The 26,492-nt window shown below is 35.8% G+C and overlaps 1 protein-coding gene across 1 annotated transcript in view; it reads right to left on the bottom strand.

Annotated features, from left to right (window-relative positions):
• CD28 (CD28 molecule) overlaps window positions 1-23,985 on the bottom strand; it is a 41,118-nt gene extending 17,133 nt beyond the window's left edge. The window contains exon 1 of the mRNA XM_044669411.1: window positions 23,931-23,985. Within this exon, the coding sequence (XP_044525346.1) occupies window positions 23,931-23,985 (55 nt within the window). The remainder of the gene's footprint in view (window positions 1-23,930) is intronic.
• Between the last annotated feature and the right edge of the window lie 2,507 nt (window positions 23,986-26,492).

Here is a 26,492-nt window from a genome sequence, read left to right as displayed (position 1 = left end):
TCTTTGCAAAACTTGAAGTGAGGTTCAGAACGTTGTTTATACTATAAGGCTTGTCTAATGTGTTGATTAGTTTTGCTAACTTTTTTCCATTTTTTTTAATTTCTTGTAATAAGAAATGGAAATCTTAGTAGACAAGATGATATGAAAATAAAATATATATTAAGAAATCAAGGTGATATGAAAATAAAATATATCAATAAAAATTAAATTAAAAAAAAAGTATTGAAGCAGAAACAAATCGGTAAAACTACTGAGTTGACTGGCACAATACCAAAGATCCAATTTGACTAAGACAGTTACCAGAACAGAATAGACTGAATCATTGTAGGTGAGTCTTACAAAGCAATCCATAGCTCTGTAAAATTTCTTAAAGGTTCCTTGCTCCTCATAGTTTTTCTGAAACATCAAACATTTCTGTGGGTTTGATTTGAATTTTAGTCCAAATAAAAGGAAGAGTGTTCTGTTTTGATATAATAGACATTATTGACTACTTGCATTAAAAGAGAGGGGTTGAAAAAATTACTTTTTCCTTGCTACCTTTTACCATTGAAAAATCAGGCAAAATCCTAACTTTTCTAGAAGCTACCTTAGATTTTGAAGAAAAGTATTTGGGAATGGTATTGTTTGTGTTTCTTTGGGGTTGCATGTACCACTCATTTTATCCAAAAAATTCTATGTACCATAAAACAAACATAATATTAGCATTCCCACCCACATATCTTTGTTCATACTATTTCTCACATGAAACACTGATCCCCTTTCATCTGTGCTAATACAAATTTAATCTATTTATTCATCCATTTATCCAATACGCATTTATCAAACAGTATAATACATTAGGCACATAGTTGGACTCTATAGAGATGCTATTATTATTCATGATTATAATTTTAAATTAATTATCATTTGTTTTTCCTAAGCTTGGTTTCAGTTGCCTGGAAAATCACTCATCTACTCCCAAAGCTTCATAATATAAGCAATTTGTCACTTGAAAATGATTCCCAACAAAGAAAAGGGGAATCAAAGTGAACTGCTCTTCTCTACACTGCTTCTGCTGGCCCCTTCTCACAATGATGAGTTCTTAGAACTTCCTTTTTGGGGAAGGACATACCCATCCTTCCCCCCCCCCCCATTTTTTTTTCCTCTACCCACCCCCTGAGACTTTTCAGCTCCCTTTTTAAGCCTTGTCTTTCCCTATTAGAAAGGGAGGAACTGTCCTTTCTTTTTACTTTTTGTATCCCAAGCACTTAGCACAATGCCTGAAACATAGTCAGAGTTAATAAATGCTTCTTGACTGATTAATTAACTGACTTTTACTTGTGGCGAATAGGACGTTGTTAACTGAGAACAGAGAGAAAAAGAGAGAAACTGCTTAGTTTTTATTTTGCTTCTGTTTTTTTAACCAAGAAGAACGACCATTTCTCTGCCAAAGATAATGATCCCTGGAAATGACAGAACAAAAATGACTGAAGGAAATTAGAGTTATCTTGGTTACCAAAATAAGGAAGGAGGTAGTAAGAGAGCACTTAACCTCTCTTGATGAATTCAAGTCACCTGGTCCAGATGAACTACATGCATCCTTGAGTAATGAAAGAGCTGGCAGATATGATTGTTGACCCATTCTCAGTGATATTTGAAAGAACATAGGGAAATGGGAGAAATGTTATAAGACAAAAGAAGGGCCAATTTCCACTTTTTCAAGGGAAAAGGGAATTGAACAGAGGGTACAAACTTTACACCAGAGTGGTTGACTTCCATTTTTGGAAAATCCTAATATGGATCATTAAAGAGAGGATTGATAAACATCCAGGAAAGTAGAATTAGAGAAAGTCTGTATGGTTTCATCAAGAAAAGGTCATATTGTCTGACATAGGGCCAAGTTGCTTACTAACCCTTCTGCCTACTCCTTAATACTCTTCTTCCTTGGAACCAATACATAATTTTGAATATAAGGTGGAAAGTAAGGGTTAAGGAAAGAAAAGAAAAAGTCACCAGGCTAACCTTATTTCCTGCCCCCATCCCCCTTTTTTTTACAGGTTCTTACTATAGGCTCAAGAAATGCTGATTATTCTACTCAATTAGAACTATTCAAATGTACTATCTCAGGAGGTAGTAGTTTCTACCTTCTTGATCTTTTTTTTTAAACCCTTACCTTTCATCTTAGAATCAATACCGTGTATTAGTTCTAAGGCAGAAGAGTAGTAAGGGCTAAGCAATGGGGGTTAAGTGACTTGCCAGGGTCACACAGCTAGGAAGTGTCTGAGGCCAAATTTGAACCTAGGACCTCCCATCTCTAGGCCTGACTCTCAACCCACTGAGCTACCCAGCTGCCCCCCTTCTTGATCTTTAGGTAGATAGTGCACCATATACTGGAGGTTCTTTTTATGTTAGACTAGATGGCCACTGAGATCTCTTCCAGCTTTCAAATTCTATGATTTTGTGATTGTTTTTCATATATTTTTATTGCTTATATTTGAATCTTAGATGAGTATGAAGTTCCAGTAATTCCTCCTTAAACCTGGAAATGGAAAGCACCACCACTCAGATTAATCTGCTGGTGTCAGAGCTACCCTCCGCCTCTTTAAGTGTCTTCTCTGTCTGATTCATTCTTTCCCAGAAAGGAAGACTGAAGTAATGAAGCCTAAGTCTATATCATACTAAATCAACTTATTACAAAGTGGAAAGTTCAGTCAACCAACCAATTTTTAAAATCTAGTTGATGTCAAATGACTGACTTACTTGGTGGTTTCTCTTTCTGACTTATTTCACTGATTGTTGAGGTGTCATGTTTAGAATTTTATTTTTAAATGGCATCTGAACTAAGGCATAGAGAGAGGAGGAAGCAACTTCAAATCTCTTTTCCTCTTAGCTTCTGTTTGACTGCAAAATAAAGAAAGATGAAAAATTATTTATCTGCTTCTTACCAGCTAGCTAATGAGTGCTTAGATATTTGCCACAAATAATCAGCAAATCCATAATCTACCTCCAAGAAAACTAAGGATTGTCCATTCTCCCATGAGAAAACTCTCACTAGAGAAAATGAGAAATTATTATCAATGTCCTAATTTCTGTGCCAACTAGCCAGTCTCAGCTTTTTATCAGCAGAAAAAGACATATCTTCAATGGAGCAATTGAGGGGGATCAATGAAATGTTCTCTGCCTCAAAAAGTCATCTCCCCCTCAAATTCAGTTGATGCTTGAAATGCCTTTAAAGGAGGACAATTCCCTTTGTCTCCAAGGGACAAAAGCTTAAACTACAAATATTTCTTGGAAGGCTAGTACATTGACTTAACTTGATAAAATGGTGATACTTTGCCTCTGTTCATCATAGAGTCACAAATCTAGAGCTGAAAGAAACCTCATAGGTCAGCTAATCCAACCCCTTCACTTTATAAATGAAAAATCTGCTCAATCAATCAAAACTATCAAGTTAAGGAGTCAGGATTTGAACCCTCAACACTGGTTGAGGTACTGACCTTGATGTTCAGCATACTTTCCTCTGTGCCATGCTTAGAACAAAGAATTTTAGAGTTTATAAGCCACTCTTATATCCATGATTTAACTTCATCCTTATTATAACCCCATGAGGTAGTCAGGAAGAGTATAACTATCCTTGCTTTATGGGCATGGAAACTGAAGTCCAGAGCGATGACTGGACTTGTTCAAGACCACCTGGCTAGTTTGTGGCAGGTAAAGACAGTACTAGAAGCCAAATGTTCTGACTCCTAGTACTTGGCTCTTTGTATGGTACAGCTATTTCAAATTTCCCCTTAATATCTAAGTAATTTACAACCAGTTCCTTCCCAAAGATTTTTATTGGTAGGAAGACAAGTACCTGAAAGTAGAAAGAATGAAAGAATCCTCCAGAGGAACAAAAGAGAAAGGAGAGTCTAGGCTTGGGGGTTAGGTTTTGAAGAGTTTTTAGAGCTCTTCTAGCCCACCCCCTCATTTTACAAATAAGGAAACTGAGATACAGAGAAATAAAGTCCCTGATCCAAGAACAGACAGTTGGTTAGTAGCAAAGCCAGAATAGCTTTCTCTGTTTTATTCTCTTATGCTCTAGAGGAAATTATTTTAAGTCACGCCTGAACAAGAAAGCTATACAAGTTGCCCACAATGTGGTTTTGTATACTCAGCAAGGTGAGCTCGTATTGTGGTCTCATTAGAAAAATCTGAGTTTCTTGATATAGATTTTTTTTTATCCCAAAAACATTTCCTTCCAGAACAAGGTATCCACATAAATGACCTATAAAAGTATTTCATATGCACAAGGAATTTGTCCTATTCATTCAACTTTAACTTGGTCAGGATAAGCAATATGATTATAGGCTATTGTAAGTGACTCCTAATCAATTTCTCTCTTCCCAGCCTCTTTCCTTACCAATCTCTTCTCTAAAAAACTATCAAACTTATAAGCCTAAAGCACAGATCTGATGATGTCTCTTACTTAAGAACATTTGTGACTCTGTTGCCTTTAGGTTAAAATTTACATGTCTCAGAGTGTCATTTAGTCTTTCATAATCTAGTTATAAGCCATCTTTCCAGATTTACTTCATAAGATTTTCCTACATGCTTTCTGTATCTTAATCAAGCAGGTCTACTTGTTGTTCCCTGTTGGATAATAGAACTCCCACCTTTGATCTTTTGTACATTTCTGTCTCTTAGACTTGGAATATTCTTTCTTCTTATTTCCACCTTTTAGAATACTTAATGTGGATATTAAAACTAATATACCAAAATACTAAATATTATATTTATAAATATTTTATTAATAGTAAACTAACAAAAGAGACTAACTAAAAGGTACTAACCAGTTCACCCCCAGGAACCAAAGAGAAAGAGGGAGGAGTTACAGTCAAATATAAAACAATAATATGACCACGCAAACATAAAGGCACAGGAGAGATTAAAGGGAATTCTGGGAAATACTAAAGACTTATGGGGGATGCAGTCCAAGGTTCAAAATCTCCATTTATACATTAGCTTCTTTCAAGGCTCAGGTTCTTGATTCCCACCCTTCCTCTACATCCCAGTCATTTTCCTTTAGTCCCCAAGTCATTTATAAACCACTTTTGAAGATTCACTTTCTCTTGCCATCTTTACTTTCTACTACCCTCACCCAGTGTCAGAGATGGAATTCAAACCTTATCACTCAGTGTGGCATGGTTCTAAGCCCTGCCCACCCTACACATTACTGCCTCTCCAGTTTCCTTGTATTTACTTGTATGTTTACTCTTGTGTTCCCAGAGCAGAAGGTAAACTCCTTGGCAGCAGGGCTGTGCTCCTAATACAGGGTTTTCCTGATATAAAATGCTTTATAAATGCTTTTGAATTAAGTTGAATGGGGTTGTCAACTTAACTATTAGCTATCCTTATAAAGTTACTTTGCAATCTAAACATTCCCTGACTGTCTCATGAAAGAGTGAGGATGAGGGTCAGGGAGAGGCTAAGGAAGCACATTTTACTTATCAATTTAAAAAGTTTTCTCTTTTAAAATGCATATTATGTTCTTCCCTTTTTTTTCTGTTGGTACCTCAGAGAGAGAAAATAGAGCAAAAGCTGATGAAATAAAAAACTGTGCCTGAGAACTTGCATGCTTTACCCCATGCCCCAGAAGACATTGAAACAACTAGTACCTGAGTCCCCAAACACAGGTCCACTACATAAGTAATTCTTGGGTTTCGATTATGTAATATGAAATTGGGGGTCATCAAGAAAGACCCAATAACTATATAGAAAGACAAATGATTTGATTTTAGAAATTGATCAATACAAGCTAGGTTTAGGCCATTTATGCTGATGCCAATCATTAATTCTCTTTGACTTTATGAATTAAAATTATTTTAGTATAAATGAGAACCAAACGAAAAACAAAGCTTTCTGTTCTCATAGGTTTTTTCACACATGGGACAAAATATCACAATGTCCATCATAGACATAAATCTCCTTCTTGACCACAGATAAACTTAATTATGTTATTGCAGTCTTCTGCCTTCATTTTTGCCTCTATGCCATGACACTCTTTAACACTGTTTTTCAGCATCCATGCAAGGTTCAGCTACTTCAGAGAACAAACAACCATTTTATTTTGCCCATTGATTTTTAGGAAGACTTACATGCGTATTATAACATGGAAAATGGCAGGGTGGAATTCCTGCAAGATACAGGGTCAAGCCTCAACCCAGAATTCCCCTGGCTTGACCCTGTATCTTGCAGGAATTCCACCCTGCCATTTTCCGTGTTACAGTATGCTTTTAGAGAATAAGAAAGGGATCACAAGTGGCTTGTCCCATCCAGAGACTTGCTCTAGTGTCCAGCATCATGGAGATTTGCCCCATCTGCTATGTAAAGTTCTTCCCTGAATTCATTACCAGACACCATTAAAGTCTACCTTCTAGATTGTAGAGACCAGGAAGGGGAATGTAGTCTGCCCATAATCTGTACTGGCGACCCAGACCCATTTGGTTTTACCAAAGTCCTCATCTTGATTAGCCTCCTTTTGCAAGAAGAGCTATCCCGAAAATGTTATATATGTGCCTGGTAGCCCATAGTGAGTAAGTAACCCTGCTGCCTTCCTATTTCCTATACATACTTTTAGATAATTTCTTTTTCCATACTCTACTGGAGAGCTCCCAAAAACTAAAACTTTTTTCAGATTAATTTATCCTTAATTTTTATCCTTAATCCCTAAAATATTGCTTTGTTTTACAAATACACTATAGCATCCACAACAACAAATAGCCATTCATTTAAAGACATGCTATGTGCAGGGTGCTATCAAGATTCCTTTAACTCAAATCATTCCACATCTAGGACTCTGTCATCTGGTCTAAGCTAAGTATATGATGCAATGATGTTTTACCTTATTTTTACTTTCTGGTATATATACTTTGGCAATAATAATAATTATTATTATTGTAATAATTATTATAGTACCTAGCATTTATAGAATGTTTCATGGTTTGGTTTACAAAGTACTGTACGTGTTTTATAATTTTATGAAATATAACAAAATTATAATGTAAATATAATAAAATATAAATAATTATAAAATATATTTTAAATGTTAAAGCAGGAGATAGTATCATATCATATCTTTGACCAATATCTACTATACAGGCAGAGAAACTTCTTAAAATGTCTAAATCACTATTGGGGACCATAAATCTTAAATATAGCCATTAATATAGTGCTTCTGAAGTTTGCAAAGTATTTTATATACATTAATTCATTTAATCTTCAGAGCATTTCTTTGCTATAATATGAAACCATAGCTCAAATAGGTTGTCCATGTTCATACATCTATTGTCAGAGGTGGGACTTAAACCTATATTTATCTTTCCAGATTCCATTCAAGCCATCTTTCTCTTGTTGAAATATAGGTTCTTCAAAGGCAGGGACTATCTTTTTGCTTCTATTTGTATTCCCAGAGCTCGGCACATGGAATGTTGAACAACCATATCTCTCCTATCCTATACTTGCACAGTTATCTTTTTTTAACCTGTATGTAAGAGTGTACACTTGTCCCACCACTGACATTTTCTGTCTACTGACACTCTTTGTGACTAAGAGCAAATGTCCTTCAGTTTCAGTTTCCTCATCTATAAAACAAGGGAATTATGCTCCATAGCCTTTGAACCTATGATATTATTATCCTAAATGTTATCTCATAAGACTTGGCACATCTATATAACCCACCAACATGTTTTTTGGACCCTGATGCCATCATGATTTTCCCTTCAGTCATTTAAAATAGTTTATAGATTTACAGGACATGTAGTTTAACACGCTTATTTAATAGATGAGTTAACTAAGACCCAGAGAGAGATTTGCCCAGTTTTATAATGATAATTAGTAGCAGAACTGGAAAAGGATAGGGACACCTAGTTAGATAATGAAGTTTATATGTATATGTGTATGTTTTTGTGGGATACAAAGACAATATGTTTCAACAGTGTGACATGCAGCCAAAAAAACCCAATATAATCTTGGCTTACATTAGTAGATACATAATATCCAAAACAAAAGAATCCCATTATATTTTGCCCTTGACACATCACTCTAAAGTACTGTATTCAGCTCTTCTATTAAATGCTTTCTTCCTTCCCTCAACACCCTGACCTTTTCCCAACCCCTTTTCAGCTCCCTTTTGTGTGCTGTTTTCATCCTTTAGAATATAAGCTCCTCAAGGGCATCGAACATCTTTCTGTAGCATTTAGCAAGAACTTAATGTGTACTTGTTTCTTTGACTCAAAGAAATATGGAGAAAATAAAAACAATAAGAAATAACAACTAACTGGATTTGTGGGGTGAGGGAAGTGAGAATTAACTGCATTCACAAACCTAGGAGACTAGAAGAATTGTGCTTCCAATAGAGTGAGTTTTGGGGGACAGGATGTCTTCTATTTCACATATGTTGAGTTTGAGATACTTCTTAGACATAAGTAGCAGAGCCAAGATTTGAACTTCACCTCACAATAAGTCTAATATCATTCTAGTTATTATGACTTATCACCTTAGTAATTTTTAGTAATTCTATTGGAAAAGATAGTTATTTCTTACTTTAAATAAAGACTTTCCAACCTTACTTTCAATGAAGACTTTATCCATATGATAGTGTTAAGTAAGAGGAACATCAGCAACTCAATCCAAGAGCAAAGCTCTAGGAAAACTTTAAGTAACCATTCTGCTTTTAGCCCTGGTTCTCTATCCACTTTGAGATTTTTCTCTATCCACAATCCCCAGCTACCTATTCAATGTTCCATCACCCCTTTGCTCTCAGCTAAGTGTTATAACCACTCCTAAAATATAAATTGATGAAGGCATAATGTGTTAGCCTCCCAGATATATTTACATATGAATAAGAGACTTCTGAAAACTGAAAATCCTCCTAGACTTGAACAAAATTGAATTTAATTGAATTCGCACCTATTTATAATATTCAAGCACATGTTTTATCTACAGGTAGTAATTAGTATAATAAACTTTAAAGCACTTCAATTTAATCAATGAATTAATATTGACAATAGAAAAATAAGCATATACTTCATTAGCAAATTTATTAACTGATGTCAAATTTATGGATACTGGTATTCCAAGTACCTGGCACACATAAAAAGTACTCCCATCTAGGATAATGCATATCCTTATTTTTTTCATGAATATGCCTCTTCCAATAAGCATAAGTAATTCAGAAGTTAAATATTTTAAGAAATAAAAGATCCATTTCTTCATTCCACTAAGCATCTGCTGCCCCGCTTACTTTCAATTCCATGGAACAAGATGACCCTAACTCTGGGTATCCCTCCCTTTTCCTGAGTCCTTTTGTCTGCTATCCCCCTTTTTTAGACTGTAAACTCCTTGAGGGCAGAGACTGTTTTTCTTTTATTAATTATATCCTTAGAGTTTAGCATGTGCTTGGCATAGAGTAAGTGCATAGTAAATATTTATTGGGTTAGATTTATTGGACTTACACAGCAAATGTTAATTCAGGAGCTCAAAAAATTAATAAATATTCAGCCCTCAAAGACTACAAGTTCTGAGAGGAGAGATCACTTCACTTTTCTTCTTGTGTATCCAACTCATAGCACAATGACCTGTATATAATAGGTATTTAATAAATTTAATAAATTGCTTATTGAATTCCATTGAACTTAGCAAGTCAAAGAAAAGAGCCATTCCTTGATTTTTATGACATCTGTCCTAAAATCATTTATTCATTCAACAAATACACAATGTGCATCTATTCTGTAAAAGGCAATGTGCCAAGAGGTGTGAAAATACAAATGATAGGGACAGCTGGGTAGCTCAGTGGATTCAGAGCCAGGCCTAAAGATGCAAGGTCCTAAATTCAAATTTGGCCTCAGATACTTCCCAACTGTGTGACCTGGGCAAGTCACTTAATCCCCATTGCCTAGCCCTTACCACTCTTCTGCCTTGGAACCAACAATACATAGTATTGACTCTAAGACTTAAGATAAGGGTTTTAAAAAATACATAAATGTTACCATCTGTGCCCTCAAGAGACTCACAAGCTAGTAGAGGAGATAAGATGCATATATGAATAACTACAATACCAAGCATCATGTAGAAGTTATCAAAAAAATGGTTTAAAGTAACACAGATTCAGAGAAAGAGTGGATTAATCCCAGCTGAAGTGATCAGAGAAGACTTCTTGGAGGAGGGAACATGAGATCTGAGTTTTAATAGCCAGATACCTTAGAGGAAAGACATTCCAAGTGAAGGAAACAGTATGAACAAAGGCATGAAGGGGAGAAAGTATATTATTTTAAAAACACATATAAGAATGGCACATCATAGTAATAGAGTTTCTATAGGTTGGCTACCAGAATGTAGAAGATATTGAAATGCTAGCCAGAATATTCTGGATTTTATTTAATAGACTGTTACAAATCAAGGAGGGCTAAAAAACAAAGGGGGGGGGGGGGGACTAACATGACCAAAGAAAATCTTTGTAAAGATTTTTAATAGCAAGCAGAATGGATTGAGGGGTGGTATGAATTAATTGTAGTCAAGGAGACCAGTGAGGAAGTTATTATCCTATCCCAGGCATGACATAATAATTACTGATCTAGGATGGACATAGTAGAAATGGAAAGGAAGTCATCATTGTGAGCAACATTAGGGAGGTAGAGGGGACAGCTGGGTAACTCAGTGGATTGAGAACCAGGCCTAGAGATGGGAGGTCCTAGGTTCAAATCTGGCCTCAGACACTTCCCAGCTGTGTGACCCTGGGCAAGTCACTTGACCCCCATTGCCTAGCCCTTACCACTCTTCTGCCTTGGAGCCAATACACAGTATTGGCTCCAAGATGGAAGGTAAGGGGTTTAAAAAAAATTAGGGAGGTAGAGTCAATGGGAATTTGTGAGTGAGTGGAGATGAGGAAGAGGCCCTAGATTCCAAGTTCAGATAATTGGTGAGATGGCAAGCAATATGACCAGAAAAGAAGGAAGGTTTAGAGGGGGAAACAATTGTTTAGTTTTGAACATAAACCCATAGAATTTTAGGATCCATGTTGAGTTTGAGATGCTGGCCAGAAATTCAGGTAGAGGTAGTTAATAGATAATTAAGAGAAAGAGAAAGGTTAAAGTGGAATTAGAGACTGGGGAATGAAAAATTAGTGTTTAGATGGTCAGAATGCAAAATACCACTGTTCTCATGACTGTATATTTATATTGCTCAAACACAGTAGTATAATGCAATTGTGTTGGCATTCTGACCAATTCATTCAATCATTCAGAATGCAAAAAAATCAAAGCCAAGTGAAATGTGAATCAAGTCACTTAATTAGTAGGTCTTCAATTTGCCTTAAATCTCCTAAAGGCCAGGCAGGAAAATAAAGCAGGAAAATATGACAGAGATTATATTATGTGTTGAAATATACTTCCTTTCTTGGATAAGTCACTTAACTTCCCTGAGCCTCAGTTTCCTCATGTGTTAAATGAGTGGGATGAACTAGGTAGAATGCCTTTCAGCTTCAGGGCTCTGATCAAATGATTTTATGAAATAGCCCACAAAGGGTACATATATCAAATTCCCAGAAACCCTTACTAAAGAATAAATTCTATTTCTGATATAGGTTAGTTATAGTCTAAAGAGTGGGCTCTCAAGGCCTAAATCTCTGTCACACACACACACACACACACACACACACACACACACACACACAGGCACACACATGCACACACACATGCATGCATTTTAATCACAATTCATTCAACAGTACTTCTGAGCCCCATTGTAACATTTTAATGAAGTATATTTTATAAACCTAATGCTCATGGCTTTTGATTTACTATAATTGAGTTCTGCAGGTTGACCTGCTGTGACCTGTTTCCTCAGTCATAAAGCACAGAATTTTTTTCCATACAACTCCTTTGCCCCCAAGTCAATTATAATAAGCTCCCTCAGCTACCTTTGTCTCAACATATCTGTCTCTACAACTCTCCCTATCCCCTTCCCTCCAGTCTCAAAGGAAGAACTCTCTCCTGATCCTAACACTAATCTCCTCCATCTACACCCTCCTCCTTCTTGACTACTCCTTTTTTAAACTCTTTTCTGGATTTTTTCTGGATTTGAGATGTTACCCTATAATTATTCTCTTCTTACTTTTCCATCCATATCCTTTTTGTTTCTTTCCTCAGTCCCACCCCAGATTATAACTATTTCACAAGTTTAGGCTTCAGATCTAGCTTGCCTCTAAACATTTTCTTTGATTTTTCAACTGATCCCATGACTTGGCTTGCATGGCTACAATCACTTCTATTCAGATGACTCCCAAATTTACAATTGTAGTCCTCACCTCTAGGCTTGGATATCCATCCACCAACATTTCCAATAGGATGTCTTTTCATTTCAAATTCTACATCTTCCAACAAAGTTACTCAATTGCTCCTCAAATCCCTGACCCCCTCAACTTTACCTCCTTTGTCATGCTGAAAACCCTAAAGTCATCTTTGACTTCTCTCTTTCCTTTGCCCTCAAGTCTTATTATACCTATCTTTGAAATTGCTCTCAAATCCATTCCTTTTCATTCCCATTTCTACCATCTTAGCCCCAATGAACTAGAGGAAGCAGTAGTGGAAAGAGAGCAGGGCTAGAGATCAGAAGAACTAGGTTTGAGTCCCAACTCCCACAATTCCTGTGACTTTGGGGAAGTCATTTAGTGTTTTTTAACTGAATTTTCTTCAACTTAAATTAAATATAATACAAGTACACAGGATTATTATAAAGAGATCTCACTTTATGAACCTTAAAGCACAATATCCTTATTACTATTTTGCATCTGGATTTCTACAGTAGTTGATTAATTGGTATCCCCACATTTAATCCTTCCCCATAAGACCATTCTGTACGTATTGCCACAACTAATCTTCCCAAAGGATCAATTCCAAAATGTTACATCCATAAAAACTTTCAGTGGGTCCCCATTGCTTGCAGAATAAAGTCGGACCTTCTCACACTGGCATCCAAAGCCCTCTATAATTTGACCTTATACTCTATAGCGAACCACTTCTCCAAATACTCACTAACATAAATTCATCATTCCCCCAAACACCTTGCCTTCTACTCCAGCAACTCTGACTCCTCTCTGTTGAGATGCACTGACCTCATTCTCCCACCATTCTTGTACTCATGTTTCTAGACATCATTCCTTTATGACTATCTAACCCCTATCTCAAAATTCAGTTTGTCCAACCACTTCCAGACCAGAACCCCCTGATTCATGTTCATCTCTCTTCTCTCTAAACTGCTATGGAATTTATTTTCTAAACCACTGACTTTGGCATTCAATCATATGCTACCTTGTAATGTTCTTTAGCTGTTGTTTAGTTGTTTAGTTAAATGAATGTCAGTTGCATGTATACCCTGTATCCCTAGTGAGATTATAAGACCTCTGAGGGAAGCAACCATCACATTGAGACAACTTGGCACAGCAACTAGAATGCTAAACTGGGTTCACACCTAACCTTTAATACTTAACTAGCTGTGTATCTATGAGTGTGCAAACCACTTAGTCTCCCTAAATCTCAGTTTTCAGCATCTATAGAATGGAATAGTAAAATCTGTTAGTATCTCACACAGATGTTGTGAATCCTAAATTAGAACATTTATGTACAATGTTATTATTATTATTATCACATGCTCTATTTCTTATATACCTTCCATAATTCTAACTAAATATTATTACTGAATTTAATAATAACTACTCTTTATATAGCACTTTCTATGTGTTAGGCACTGTACTAAGAGCATTACAATTATTATCTCATTTGATCCTCATAATCACCCTAGAAAGGAGTTGCTGTTATTATCCCCATTTTACAGGGGAAACTGAGGCAAATAGAGATTAAGTGACTTGCTCAAAGTCGCACAGCTAAGGCCAAATTTGAACTTGGGTCTTGTTGACTCTAAGCCCAACACTTTACCCCCTGCACCATCTAGCTGCACTAAATAGCTATGGTTCAATGCATATTTTGTTGAATGAAATATAATTTATTTTGAGGAATCACTCATGCAAAATGATTAAAGTATTAAATTGTGCAAACAAATCCATTTGAAATTCAGAGGAGAAGAACTGGATGCTAGAGAAGATGTGGAAGCCTTAGTAGAAGAAACAGAAAGGAAGACATTGCTAACTAAGAACTAACAAGAGTTTATCAAAAACAAATGTGAGGTAGGGCAGCTGAGTGGCTCAGTGGATTGAAAGCCAGGTCTAGAGACCAGAGGCTCTGGGTTCAAATCTGGCCTCAGATGCTTCCTAGCTGTGTGACTCTGGACAATTCACTTAACCCTTGTTGCCTAGCCGTTACCACTCTTCTGCCAAGGAGTCAACAACACATAGTACTGAATCTAAGAAAGAAAGAAAAATTTTACAAAAAAAAAAAAAGAAAAGAAAGAAAGAACAAATATGCTAGACCAACTTTATTTCCTTTTTTTCAAACACAACTTGGCACAGCAAATAGAATGCTGGTGTATACAGGAAATGCCCTAGACATAGTAAGCCTACATTTTAGTAAAACTTTTGAAGGTGTTCACCATGATATCTTTGTGAAAGGGTAGATATATTAAAACTTCCATAGTGTTGGAGCTGAAAATGACATTGGAAGTCATTGCATCTAACCTTTTCATTTTATAGATAAAGAATCTGAGGCAGAGAGAGGTTGGGGTTCTTGCCCAGTGTCAGACAGTTATCAAATGTATAAGTTGAAATCAGGTTTTTCTGAAACCAGGTCTAGCACTCTACCCACTGAGCCATTTAGCTTTCTTTCTTGGCCCCTCTTGTTGCTAGACTCTCTTCTTCACCAAATTTCCTTCTATTTACTTATTTGTGTATATCTTGTAGACACTCACTAGAATATAAGCTCCCTGAAGATAGGATTCATTTCTTTTCATCTTTATATCCTCATTGACTAGAACAGAGCTTTTTACAAAGTACACACTTAATAAATGTTCATTATGTTGTTCTGTTGAGTTCGACAAGATGAAGACAACAACTAGGACGACAAGTTGGATACAAAACCAGTTGAAAAAAAGATACCCAAAGACTGGTAATTAATAGATTAATGTCAGGCAGGGGGGACTCTAATCAGAATTCTGTTACTGTACATATTCTATTCAATGATTTGTCAATTTTTTAAAGGAGATTGAAGAAATTGATGAAATGCTTAACAAGTTTTAACTCAAAGCTAAGGTATTAGATGGCAGGACCAAGATCCCCAGAAAATCTCATCAGGATAGAAGGATAAACTGATTCTAATAAAAAATTCAACTTTTAAGTGAACTTGCCTTAACCAAAAAATCTATTTCATGAGCACAGAATGGAAGAGGTGTAGCTAAATATTGTTCTTGTTTGTTGTTTTTTTTTAAAGGTTGGAGGGAGGAGTTTCTAGTAGACTGTAAATTCAATATGAGTCAATAATAAGACAACGCATACAAAAAATCAGAGTGATCTTCAGATGAATAACAAGAATATAGTGTCCAGAATAAGGGAGTTCAGCTGTATTTTCCCCTAGATACACCACACCTGGAAAGTTTTCATTTCTGAGTGCCATATATTAAGAAGGACTTTGAGAAAATGTAGGAGGCCCAAAAATGGGCAAATAATATGATTAGGAGATGTAAAAGCAAGTCACAGAAGGATCACTTAAAGAACCTGGGAATGTATTAACTGGAAAAGTTCTCCAGGCCATACAGAAGAAGCATATAATTATCTTCATATATCTGATGGGTTATCACATGATGAACAAAACTTGCTCTGTATGGCCTCAGATGTCAGAAATAGAAGCAATGAGTGAAAGAGGCAGAAAGATGGATTTTTTTGGCTCAATATAAGAAAAAATTCCTAACACTGTAACTCTTCCTCTGCTTTGGGTGGGAGGTTTTCAAAAAGAGTTTTAATAACCACTTGTCAGACATTTCATAGCAAGAATTCCTTCCCAGGTGCATGTTGTACCCTATGTACAATTCTATGAACATATGACCTTTAATGGTTTCCCCAAATCTTAGATTCTATAAGCCTATGCCAGGGATTCTAAGCCTGGGGTAAAAGAATTTATTTGTTTGTTGGCTCTTTATTTGGTAGCTGTATTTCAATACAATTGATTCCCCTTCTAATCCTATGCATGTTATTTTATTCACTTAAAAACATTAATCTGAGAAGGTTCCATAGCTTTCATCAAACTGCCAAAGGGGTCTGTGACACAAAAACACATTAAGAACCTTGATCTCCACTGAGTCTTAAAGGATACATAGGATTTGGGTAAGCAGAAATGAGAGTAAAGGAAATGACAAATGACAGACAAGGCTACAAAAGAATCATTGTCTATTTGTGGGATAAAATGGGGATTGGTTTGATTAGCGTGGAAGGGTTTTGAGGAGGGGGTAAAAAAGAGATAACATTAGATAGGTGAGGGGAACCCAGTCATTAGGAGTAAGAGATTATAAGAAATCAATACATTAGCATTTTATAACAACATCTTCAGGAAAATACTGAAATTATTTCCTTATTGCTAGAATCATAGATGTACACTACTGGACATATACCCACAAAAAGGTCAGTGATAGAAATAAAAGTTCCATATATAATAAAATATAAAAATAAGAGTACTTTTTGTAATTAAAAAAGTTGAAAACAAAAAGGTTACGTACCACTAGGGAATAACTAAAAAAATTTGTAATGAAATCTTATCAAACTATAAGAAATTACAAAAATCCACAATTCAGACAAATATAGGAAACCTTGGGTGAAGTGATGCAGAGCAACAAAAACAGATCCCAGAAAACAATATAATGATTAAAACAGTGTAAATGAAAAAAACACTAAAAGGAAGCTAAACTTAGGGTAATTTCCAAGAGTGGCCTTTGTTGTATAAAACCTTTGGATAAAAGTTAGAGACTACAAGGAGTGTATCATATCTTCTCAGGTTTGATTGCAAATGCTGAATTATTTTTCTTTGTTGGAGGTAAAGAAAGAGAAGAGGACAGAACATACATATCAGAAAATTTCTGAGATGTACAAATGGCAGTGATAAAAAGTCATGGCAAAATAATCAAAATAAAATGAGAAGATTAGAATAGATGACCTTTAGTCCCTTCTAACCCTAACACTAGGATTCTTTGGTCCTAAAATAAACAATTCTTAAAAAGGTACATCTTATCCTCCTCGTCCTTCTTTTCTCCTCCTCTTGCTCCTCCTTCAGAAAGCCAGAAGGGATTTTCCTTGAGGGCAAGGAACTTGATGCCTTATGCTTCTTAATACCTTTCACAATCCCTTCCAACTTGTCTATGACCCAAAGGAACACATGAACCAAGCCAACCTAGTACCTTGAAAAGAAAACTAAAAATAAAGAAGTAAAGTGAAGAGCCCTTGGAAACCAGGGGGTCCTATTTGTCCTATAGCAGCCCTTCATTAATCATTTGTTAACTTTGGAGAGTGGCCAAAGTAAGGAGTAACTGGAATCTTTGGAGTAACAGTAGCTTTCTTTGCTACCTTCCTTTCCTCTTATAATATGTGGAGTCAGGCATCTGGAATGATCTCACAGGTATTTTATCTCCTTCCATACTAGGATTGGATAGGACAGGGCTAAATTAAACACCTTTGTCCCTCACTAGCAACAATAAAATAAGATGGAAAATTGCCATCCCACTCAGAATTGTCAAATTCAGTCACAATGGTATTCCTTCACTCAATCTGGGTGGCAGGTGTGACCCAGCAATGAAAAAAAAAATTCTTCTACCTTCTGAACCAAAGGAAAACCTTACTCATGCAGAAAGAGATCTATACATGGGCACATATATCATAGTTAGGCAGTGGTTCATGAGGGAAATTAAATTCCCATAATTATGCTAACCTTGTGTACTGAACCTACCATATCTGAATATACCATAACTGAATATACAGTAATTACTGAAACTATCAATATATTAGAAGATGTTGATCAAGCAAGCAGCATAATTTTGGGTGAAGTTAATGCACAAGCGGGGACACCTGTTTACTCTCACATCATGAACAGATTCCAGACAAGCACAAACAGTAAGTGGATATTTCTTGACACGGCCTATATCAAGAGATCATCAACATTACTTCCCTGCAAATTCATAAACCTGGGGTGATGATCAAGATGATGATAGTAATGATGGGAATGATAAAGCAGACAAAAATAATTATAATAAGAAGGAAAGAAGGAAGAAAGGAAGCAGGGAGGGAGAGAGGGAGGTAGGAAGAAAAAAGGAAGGAAGAAAAAAGGAAGGAAGGAAGGAAGGAAGGAAGGAAGGAAGGAAGGAAGGAAGGAAAGAAGTGAGGGTGGGAAGAACAAAACAAAGACAACGAAAGAGGGAAGGAAGAAAGATTACCACCACCATCTTATAGCTTATCATTTAGCAGAGAGAAAGGAAATACATTAATTCCCATGTTAAAATATGCAGACCCAGTTAAGAAGCATATGTGATCTAAGGTATAGCATTTCAAAATCAAGGAAATCAAACCTAAAATCATACAAAGCAGGATCAGTCTAGCCATCCCTATGTAGTTTCATCATACCAACCTCTGATATAGCATCCTGAGCACTCATGATTTCAGAAATGAGCAAGAAAGAATCTGCCCTTTTCAGTCACTCTATCTATGCAGGGATTCAATTGCATTTATCCTATCTCCAGGCACAACTGTCCTGCCAAGTATCTGAAAATGAAAATGGGATAGCTTTATAGAATGCCACATTACATGACTAACATTATATGACTAACCAAGTTACTAGAGGAAGGTCAGAGAAAAGATTAATGGTGAATTTGCACATTAGAAAGGAAGCATAAAGTTGTAGAAAACACATTGAACTTGAAATCAGATGAAGGCCAAGTCCTGTCTCAACCACTTATTTGCTGTGTGAATTTGGGCAACTCCAAACCTAGGCTTTCTTGTACCTTCCATGCCACCTTCACTAGGTGGTTATAAGGGTGTAATGAGATCATAGTTGTAAAAGTGTTTTGTAAACTGTAAAATACAATACAAATGCTTATAGCAGGCGGTCGGCCACATTGGGAAAAAGGAAATTCTAAAATCCTACAATTGTGTTACAAGAATGAATACTTGTACAAGTATCCATGAAACATTTAAAAACCTAGAGGAAGTCTGCCAAAGAGTAGATCCTCTATGGAACACTTATAGAAAGTCCTAAAGATAAGTTGTAGCCATGGAGATCACAGATCCACCAAAAGTCTTAAAGCAGCATCACAGCAGACGTCAAATGAACAATCATTGGATTTTTCCAAATATAGAAGAGTGTGTGCCTTATGTACCAAGCCAAAAGGGATCAAAAATAAGGAAATTCTCTAAACAAAAAGCAAAAAGATTTATTATTTTTAAATTGGAAGGAGAGACTATTAAATATATATATATTTTAAATACAGACAAATGTGCAAGAATTGGTATCAGGGATCAGGGTGCCATATCCTTCTCTAAGAATAATGGCAACCCCAGGGCATAAACATTGTCAACTAAGCTAGCTCCATTTATTTTTTGTTCTAAGGAAGAATAAAATGGATTACTCAAGTCTAACAAGCTGATGTCTCCCATTAAATCAATAATTTTTGTTTCATTCATGTATTTTGGAGAATATAGCTCCAAAGAAGAATTTTTCTATGGGACATTAATCAGAAAAAAAACCCTATGATCTGATGCCATCACATATTATTCTTGCTACTCTTGATCATTCACAAGTCACATTATGAAAGGATAATCATGTCACCAAGAGACAACATGTCATAGCACATAGAGGGCCAACCTCAGGAACAGTAACTCACACACAAGTACTGATTCTGACTCACTGTAGTTCTGAAGTTGGAGGTAAGCTACTCCACCTATTCAGATGTGTGGCCAATCTGCATTAGTGGAAGGAGTTTCAACACTAGGAGGTCCCTACCCCAGTGAAATCATAGACCCACTCCTCCCTTTGTATCTATAGCTCATCTATATATGCAAAAATAAAAAGTCCAGCATAATAAATATCAGAGATCACATGTTCTAGAGCAGTGGTTCCCAAACTTTTTTTGGCCTACCACCCCCTTTCCAGAAAAAATATTACTTAGCGCTCCTTGAAATTAATTTTTTTTTATTTTAATAGCAATTAATAGGAAAGATAAATGGACCTGTGGCCATCACCACTCCCCTGGATTGCTGCAGCACCCACCAGGGGGCGGTGGCACCCACTTTGGGAATCACTGTTATAGATCCATAAACCAAACTAGAAATGCTAAAAAAGGAAAGTGTATGGTTAGTATACCAAAGAGTGGATCAAGGGGTTTGTGTCCCACTAAGGATTTTTGTTTGTTTCACATAAAATAATTGTCACAGAAACTGAAGTCAGATCATAAATTCACTCCTATTTCTAGTGCCAAATTCATAATTAATAATTCTCTCCACAGTGTTGATATCTATTCTACAATCCTTAACAATGCGTGTTTTAAAAAATTATCTTTTAAAAAGGAAATACATTCTTAGTGGTTTTTATTGTATTATGGAGTTTCTAGAGCAGTGTTTACAAAATGCAAAAATATTTGACTAGTTAAAAAAGTCAATCAAATCATACATATTCAAACAAAACAACTTACTAACCACATTTTCACCTTAATCTTGGCATCAAACTACAGCCTCAAAGCCACAGCCCAGGTCTGGGTCTGGTGAATTAGCTCTACATTGGGACTATTCATTGACTCTGAAAGAGCTATTACTCAGTAGTAAAACAAAGGTGAAGTAAAGGCCTGTAAGTCGGCCTGTTTCTGTGTTTATTTTAGATTAAATGAAGATAAATTTTAAAATATTTTGCCCTATCAAGAAGAATCACTTAGAGTAACATGGCTTCATGGAAGAAATAATACCAAATAGTCATTCTGATTGCTTATTTGCTGAAGTTTAGTGAAAAGGTAAACACTTGGAGAAGAAAAAAAAAAAAACCTAAGCGCTGTTTTTAAAGCCTTATAAGCTAAAGAGTTGCATTATTGGAATATAGCCCAATGATGGCCTCAAAAATACAGTCTTGTTGCTTTACCACACATTATGTAAAAGCTCCTGTAACCAATCACATGTAATTGCCTCTTTATGTATTTGCTGACTTGATACGTTTTTAAGTGTTAGTCCTCATATTCCAAGTTATGCGAAATCCCCTCTGGTGGCCTCCCACTAGACAACTTAAATAATCACCTGCCTCTAGCTGGTTTGTAATTTTAGCAAAATAGAATTTAGCAATTTGTGAGAAGGGTGTGCAGAACTGGAATTAAGCCTATCTTTTTTTGCTGGGGAATACAAATTCTTTCACAGAATTGCAAGAAAAATTAAGAACTATAGGGTTGGTGATTAAACTTTTCCAGTACACTTCAAAGACTTTAATTCATGCTGTGAACTAAAATGATGACAATCATGATAATAAAGCTGACAATGATGACAACAATGTCCATGACAAGAACAATTCTAGGAGCAATGGAAAGGCATGTGATGGGGGAAACAGATTTCACCATATTAAAAACAAGAAACAGCTAAGTAGAACCAGAATAAAGAATGCCATTCATCAAATAAATGTCTGGTCAAAAAAAAAAGACTGGTCACATGGAAAGAATGAGGGACAACAGTTCAATGGACAAAGAACCAAGCCTGGAGACAGGAGCTCCTGGGTTCAAATCTGGTCTCAGATACTTCCTACTTGTGTAACCCTGAATAAGTCACTTAACCCCAATTGCCAGCCCTTACCACTCTTCTGCCTTGGAGTCAATATTAAGTATTCTAAGCCAGAAGGTAAGGGTTTAAAAAAATGAGGGATAAACAATGTACAACCTATGTGCTTCATTAGTGTTCTTGTAATAGCAAGAGAAAGCAATGAAGTCTCCTAGGATGTTGTATGGACCCTCAATGGTAAACTGATGGAATCTAGACAAGAGTCAAACAGGATGGGCAGGCATGGATGTGTTTGCTATCTGAATCACTGAAGGGAATGACAATATTAATGATGTTATAGATGTATTTAAGCTTTTGAGTAATATTAATAATTACTATTTGCACTACAGAAAAGAGTAAGTGATGATTTGCAAGAGGCTTTGAACCACTGAATTAGGATGAACTGGGCATATATTGAACATTCACCAATTGATACAGTTCGCTTCTCTTATTCTCTACATTTCTGAGGTTATCTGTTCCTGCTATGTTTGATGGCCATCTTTGGTTTTTGTTTTCTTTATCTTCTGTCTTAGAACCTATACTTAGCATCAGTTCTAAAACAGAAGAAAGGATAAGGGATAGACCACTGGAATTAAATGACTTGTCCAATGTCACAAAACATTAACTTTTCAGGGTTATACAACTAGTAAGTATTAGAGGTCAGCTTCAAATCCAGTCCTTCTCAGCTCTAAATCTCATGTTCTAGACATTATATTACATTGACAGTCACCAGAAAAAGAGCTCCCAAATTTAATTTTTTCTCAAAGATTTTCTAGCAGCTGTATTTTCTGATATTTAAATTGGGCATAAGCACCAATTTGAAACACTTTGAAGATAGGATAAGACTTCTTTTCCATTCCTTCCTTTTCTTTTCTCTTCTTTTTTATCCTTTCTTTTCTAAGAAAGAAAATTCCCATTGGAAGAAATTGAATCCTGAACATTAGAATTTTATAGCTACTGTCAGAACAGTGAAAAGAACATTGGTCATTGTGAAGTCTCCATAGGCAATGTAAGATTCCCCCAAAAATAATTTTGAAAAAACTGTTTTTTTGTTTTTTGGGGGTTTTTTGTTGGTTTCATCAGAGGCTTTCCACAGAGTCCTGCCATCTGTAGGATTAAGCCTATCCCCCAATATCTAGTAAGCCTGTGCAAATTGTTTGTACATCAAAAAGTCATTACACCTAAGAGTGCAAATGCTGCAATTTGCCCATGTGTGGGTTAGAAAATGACAGCCCTCTATTAGCCCAAAGAAATGCCATTTCAAAAATGGAGTCACGTCTCTGCATGGCAAATAAGTGAGTGAAGGAAAGGGAAGAGGAGAGAGAATAAAGCTTTATAGAGTGCCTACTATGTGCCAGGCACTGCACTAAGAGCTTTTTACAAATAGTATCTCATTTGATATAAGTGAATATTTTTGAAAAAAAGAATGCCTAAGGATTTGGTATTTACATTCATGCTTAATCAGAAAAAGTGATTATATTCAACCCATGTCAGCCCAATTATTGAGTAGGGTAGAAAGGGAAGGGGAAGGAGAATGAGCATTTGTTTAAGAGCCTATTATGCCCCCAGTAAGTACTTAAACCAACTGCAATCTTCTAGGGCAACAATAGTAGATTCTGTAGCAGGTTAGGCTTTGTGATATTTGACTCATAGTATATCTGAATTCATTAAATTATAAGCCATGATGTAATGGGATTCTATTGTATTTTCAAGGAGGTATTGGAGAAAAACAGAATATAATGGAGGAATTTTGGTTGAAAGCTACTTTGGAATGGTAAAAAAGAAGACAAGTAGTAAAAAAAATTAAAGGAGTTTAAATCAAAAGCAATTATACTTGTATCAGATAACTTCATCTAGGGAATTTGTGGATTTCTCTTAACACTAATGCAATTATGAGAAGTTCCACCTTACAGTCTTTTCCCTAAGTTAACTTCAATTCAAAATGTCGGAGGCAAGGGAGGAGAAATCCTGCTACAAATTAAGTAAATTTTCTTTTCAAGGAACTTAAATTAGCTGGGAAAGTTATGACAAGAATATTTTGGTCAAGTATCGTTACATAATCCAAGAATAAAAAAGGTTTTCATCAACAATGTCTAATTAGAGGTGGTTATTCAAGTTTCCGAAGACTGTTACCTGAAACTCAAGAGAATCAAGTCCTGTAACACGCTATCAAAAGAAAAATGTATAGGATTCAATTAAAATGCTCTACCTGTTACTTGAACTGCTGGGAAGAAGCTGAGGACCAGGAGCATCCTGAGGATCATGATAGCGTTGAGCTTAAAGCTGTGGCCTCCTCTTCTTACAAAGAGATTGGAGGAAGGCCAGTGATCCAAGCAAGGCAGCCTGGTGAAACCTCACTGGGTGTCATTCACATTCTGTACTTTGCTTCCTGAGGGCACATAATATAAAAGAAACTCAACCACAGGCAGATGTAGTAATATCTCAAACAGGAAGCTGAATTATTTTGATGATGTTAGCCTTTTTTGTCTGTTCCATTTTTGTTTTATTTTTTTTTTTAAGTTTTCCCTCCTACCTTAGAATGGGTTTTTTTTTTTTACTACTTGCCTTCTTTTTTACCATCCCAAAGTAGCTTTCAACCAAAATTCCTCCATTATATTCTGTTAAGGAAGGGTTATAACAGCAATTGGGGTTAAGTGACTTGTCCAGAGTCTCAAAGCTAGGAAATGCCTGAGGCTAGATATGAACCCAAGACTTCTCATCTCTAGGCCTGGCTCTCTATCCCCTAAGCCATCTAGCCATTCTGTCTATTCCCTTTAAAAAAAATAACAGTTACCAGTAAGAAAGATTCCCACATGTCCTTAAGATAGTTTCTGAACAAAACAAATACAACTATATCATAATTTGTTTTTTAAAAATTAGTTTATTAAAAAAAACACGTGTTTCCTTTGTAATCCCATGTATTTTATCCAATGCATTTGAAGACATTGTTCCAAGATTTGCTAAAGGGATCATGCAAAGAGTTTCTATTAAATATTTAACAACTGGCTTTCTGGGAAGAAAATGTATGTACGATACTTTTTTCTTCCTGTTTTTATTTTATTAAAATTTAAAAAAATTTTAAAAATATTTAATTTTTTTCAATTACATATAAAAACAATTTTTAACATTAGATTTTTAAAAATTTTGAGTTTCAAATTTTCCCCTCTGCTCCCCATTTTTGGGAAGGCAAGCAATTTGATACAGGCTGTATATATGTTTTACTTTTAAGTTTAATCTGCATTATTAACATTTTCTCTATCACTTTCTTAAGGCTAATAAACAACAAAATAATGATTCAAGGCCAAAAAAAAAAAAAAAGATAGTTTCTGGCCAAAAAAAAAGGATGGTGCTAGACTTCCAAAAGAATGTCAGGAGCAGACACAGAAGTATCTTCCAGAGCAGGTTATTCCTAATATTTCTAGTAAAATGGGCCCCAGAAAAAGAACTCCTGAATTGTCAAAAGAAGAAAGTAGTTGGTAAAAGCAAAGGAACACTTGACCTGGAAGGGAAGTTTGGAGTGTTCCATGATAGAGAGATTATTCTAAGCAAGGCACTGTGGAGCTACAGATACAAAGACAAAAACTAAAACTTACCATCAAAAAACATATGCAACTGTAAGTAGAGAAAATGTGTGTTGGGTGCCCAAGAATGGGGTAAATAGGATTCATGTGAATGAAAATGGATAAAAATGAATGAAAATGGATAAAAAAAAACACTCTGAGGAAAAGTTAAAGGCCATGAAATTGGTTAGAAGAAAAAGCCAAAGGATAAATCGATGGATTGGGTTAGTCTGAATGTAGTTGTGGAGTTTCAGGATAGGCATTGCTTCAGGGATTATTTTAGTGATGGGGTATGACTCAGAATGAGGGAAGCATAGCTGGTAGTGATACAACCTTCAACCTTCTAAATGGAAGAACTGTCTGACATGATCCAGAGAAGACAAGAGAAGCCAAGAAGAAGGGAGTCTCTGAGATGCTTAACTGCTATTCCATTAAAGGTGACTAAGATGTGTTAAAGAGATGTTTTTTTCTTGAACCAAGTCAACCATGCCCAAATAGCAGTCATCATCTCCCTTAGAAAGTCCTAAGAGAAAGGCAAAAAAAAGTTTGTATAAACAGATAAAATAATAGATATGGAGAGAGAAACAGAGAGTGAGATAGAGAGAAAGAGAGAGACAGAGAGTGAGTTAGAGAGAGAGATAGAAAGAAAGAAAGAGATAGAGACAGAGAAAGTGCTATGAGTGATTAAGAAATCTCCCTTTTCTTAATATATCAACAGATTAAAAGGGTTTATGTCAAAATAGCAAGTACCTAGTCTTTCCCTTCTGCATCAATCTATAGGAGAGTTGGAGTGAGATAGGGAGCAGATAAGACGCACAACCTTCCACCCCTGGGTATTTGAGAGGATATAAGGTCATTTTCTTGGGGTCATGGGTGTTGAGAAGTCAATAGTACATTTCTTTGATATAACAATTCTTGTAATGTTAAGTAAATTGTTCTTCTTTGCTACTGAAATAAAGTCTAATTGGTTAGCAATTAAAAATAGATCAGGAATCAGAGTTAGAATTGCCAGTGGGGGCAACTGCACCGACACAAGTATCTAGGAGTCAAGATGTAACAGGAAAAGCAAGGTCTTGAAAATATTGACATACCCCTATGACTTTAGTAACTCTTCAAGTATATAAAGCCCTGATTGAGTCATAAATTTCTTAAATCCCAAAGATAGAAGGGATATTATTCTTTACCTAGTCTTAAAGAGCATAAATTTAAAG

The sequence above is a fragment of the Gracilinanus agilis genome, chromosome 3 (genome assembly GCF_016433145.1).
Source record: "Gracilinanus agilis isolate LMUSP501 chromosome 3, AgileGrace, whole genome shotgun sequence".
Taxonomy (NCBI): Eukaryota; Metazoa; Chordata; class Mammalia; order Didelphimorphia; family Didelphidae; genus Gracilinanus; species Gracilinanus agilis.
Note: the sequence above shows the minus strand (reverse complement) of the source record. Positions and strands in the feature narration are given on the sequence as shown.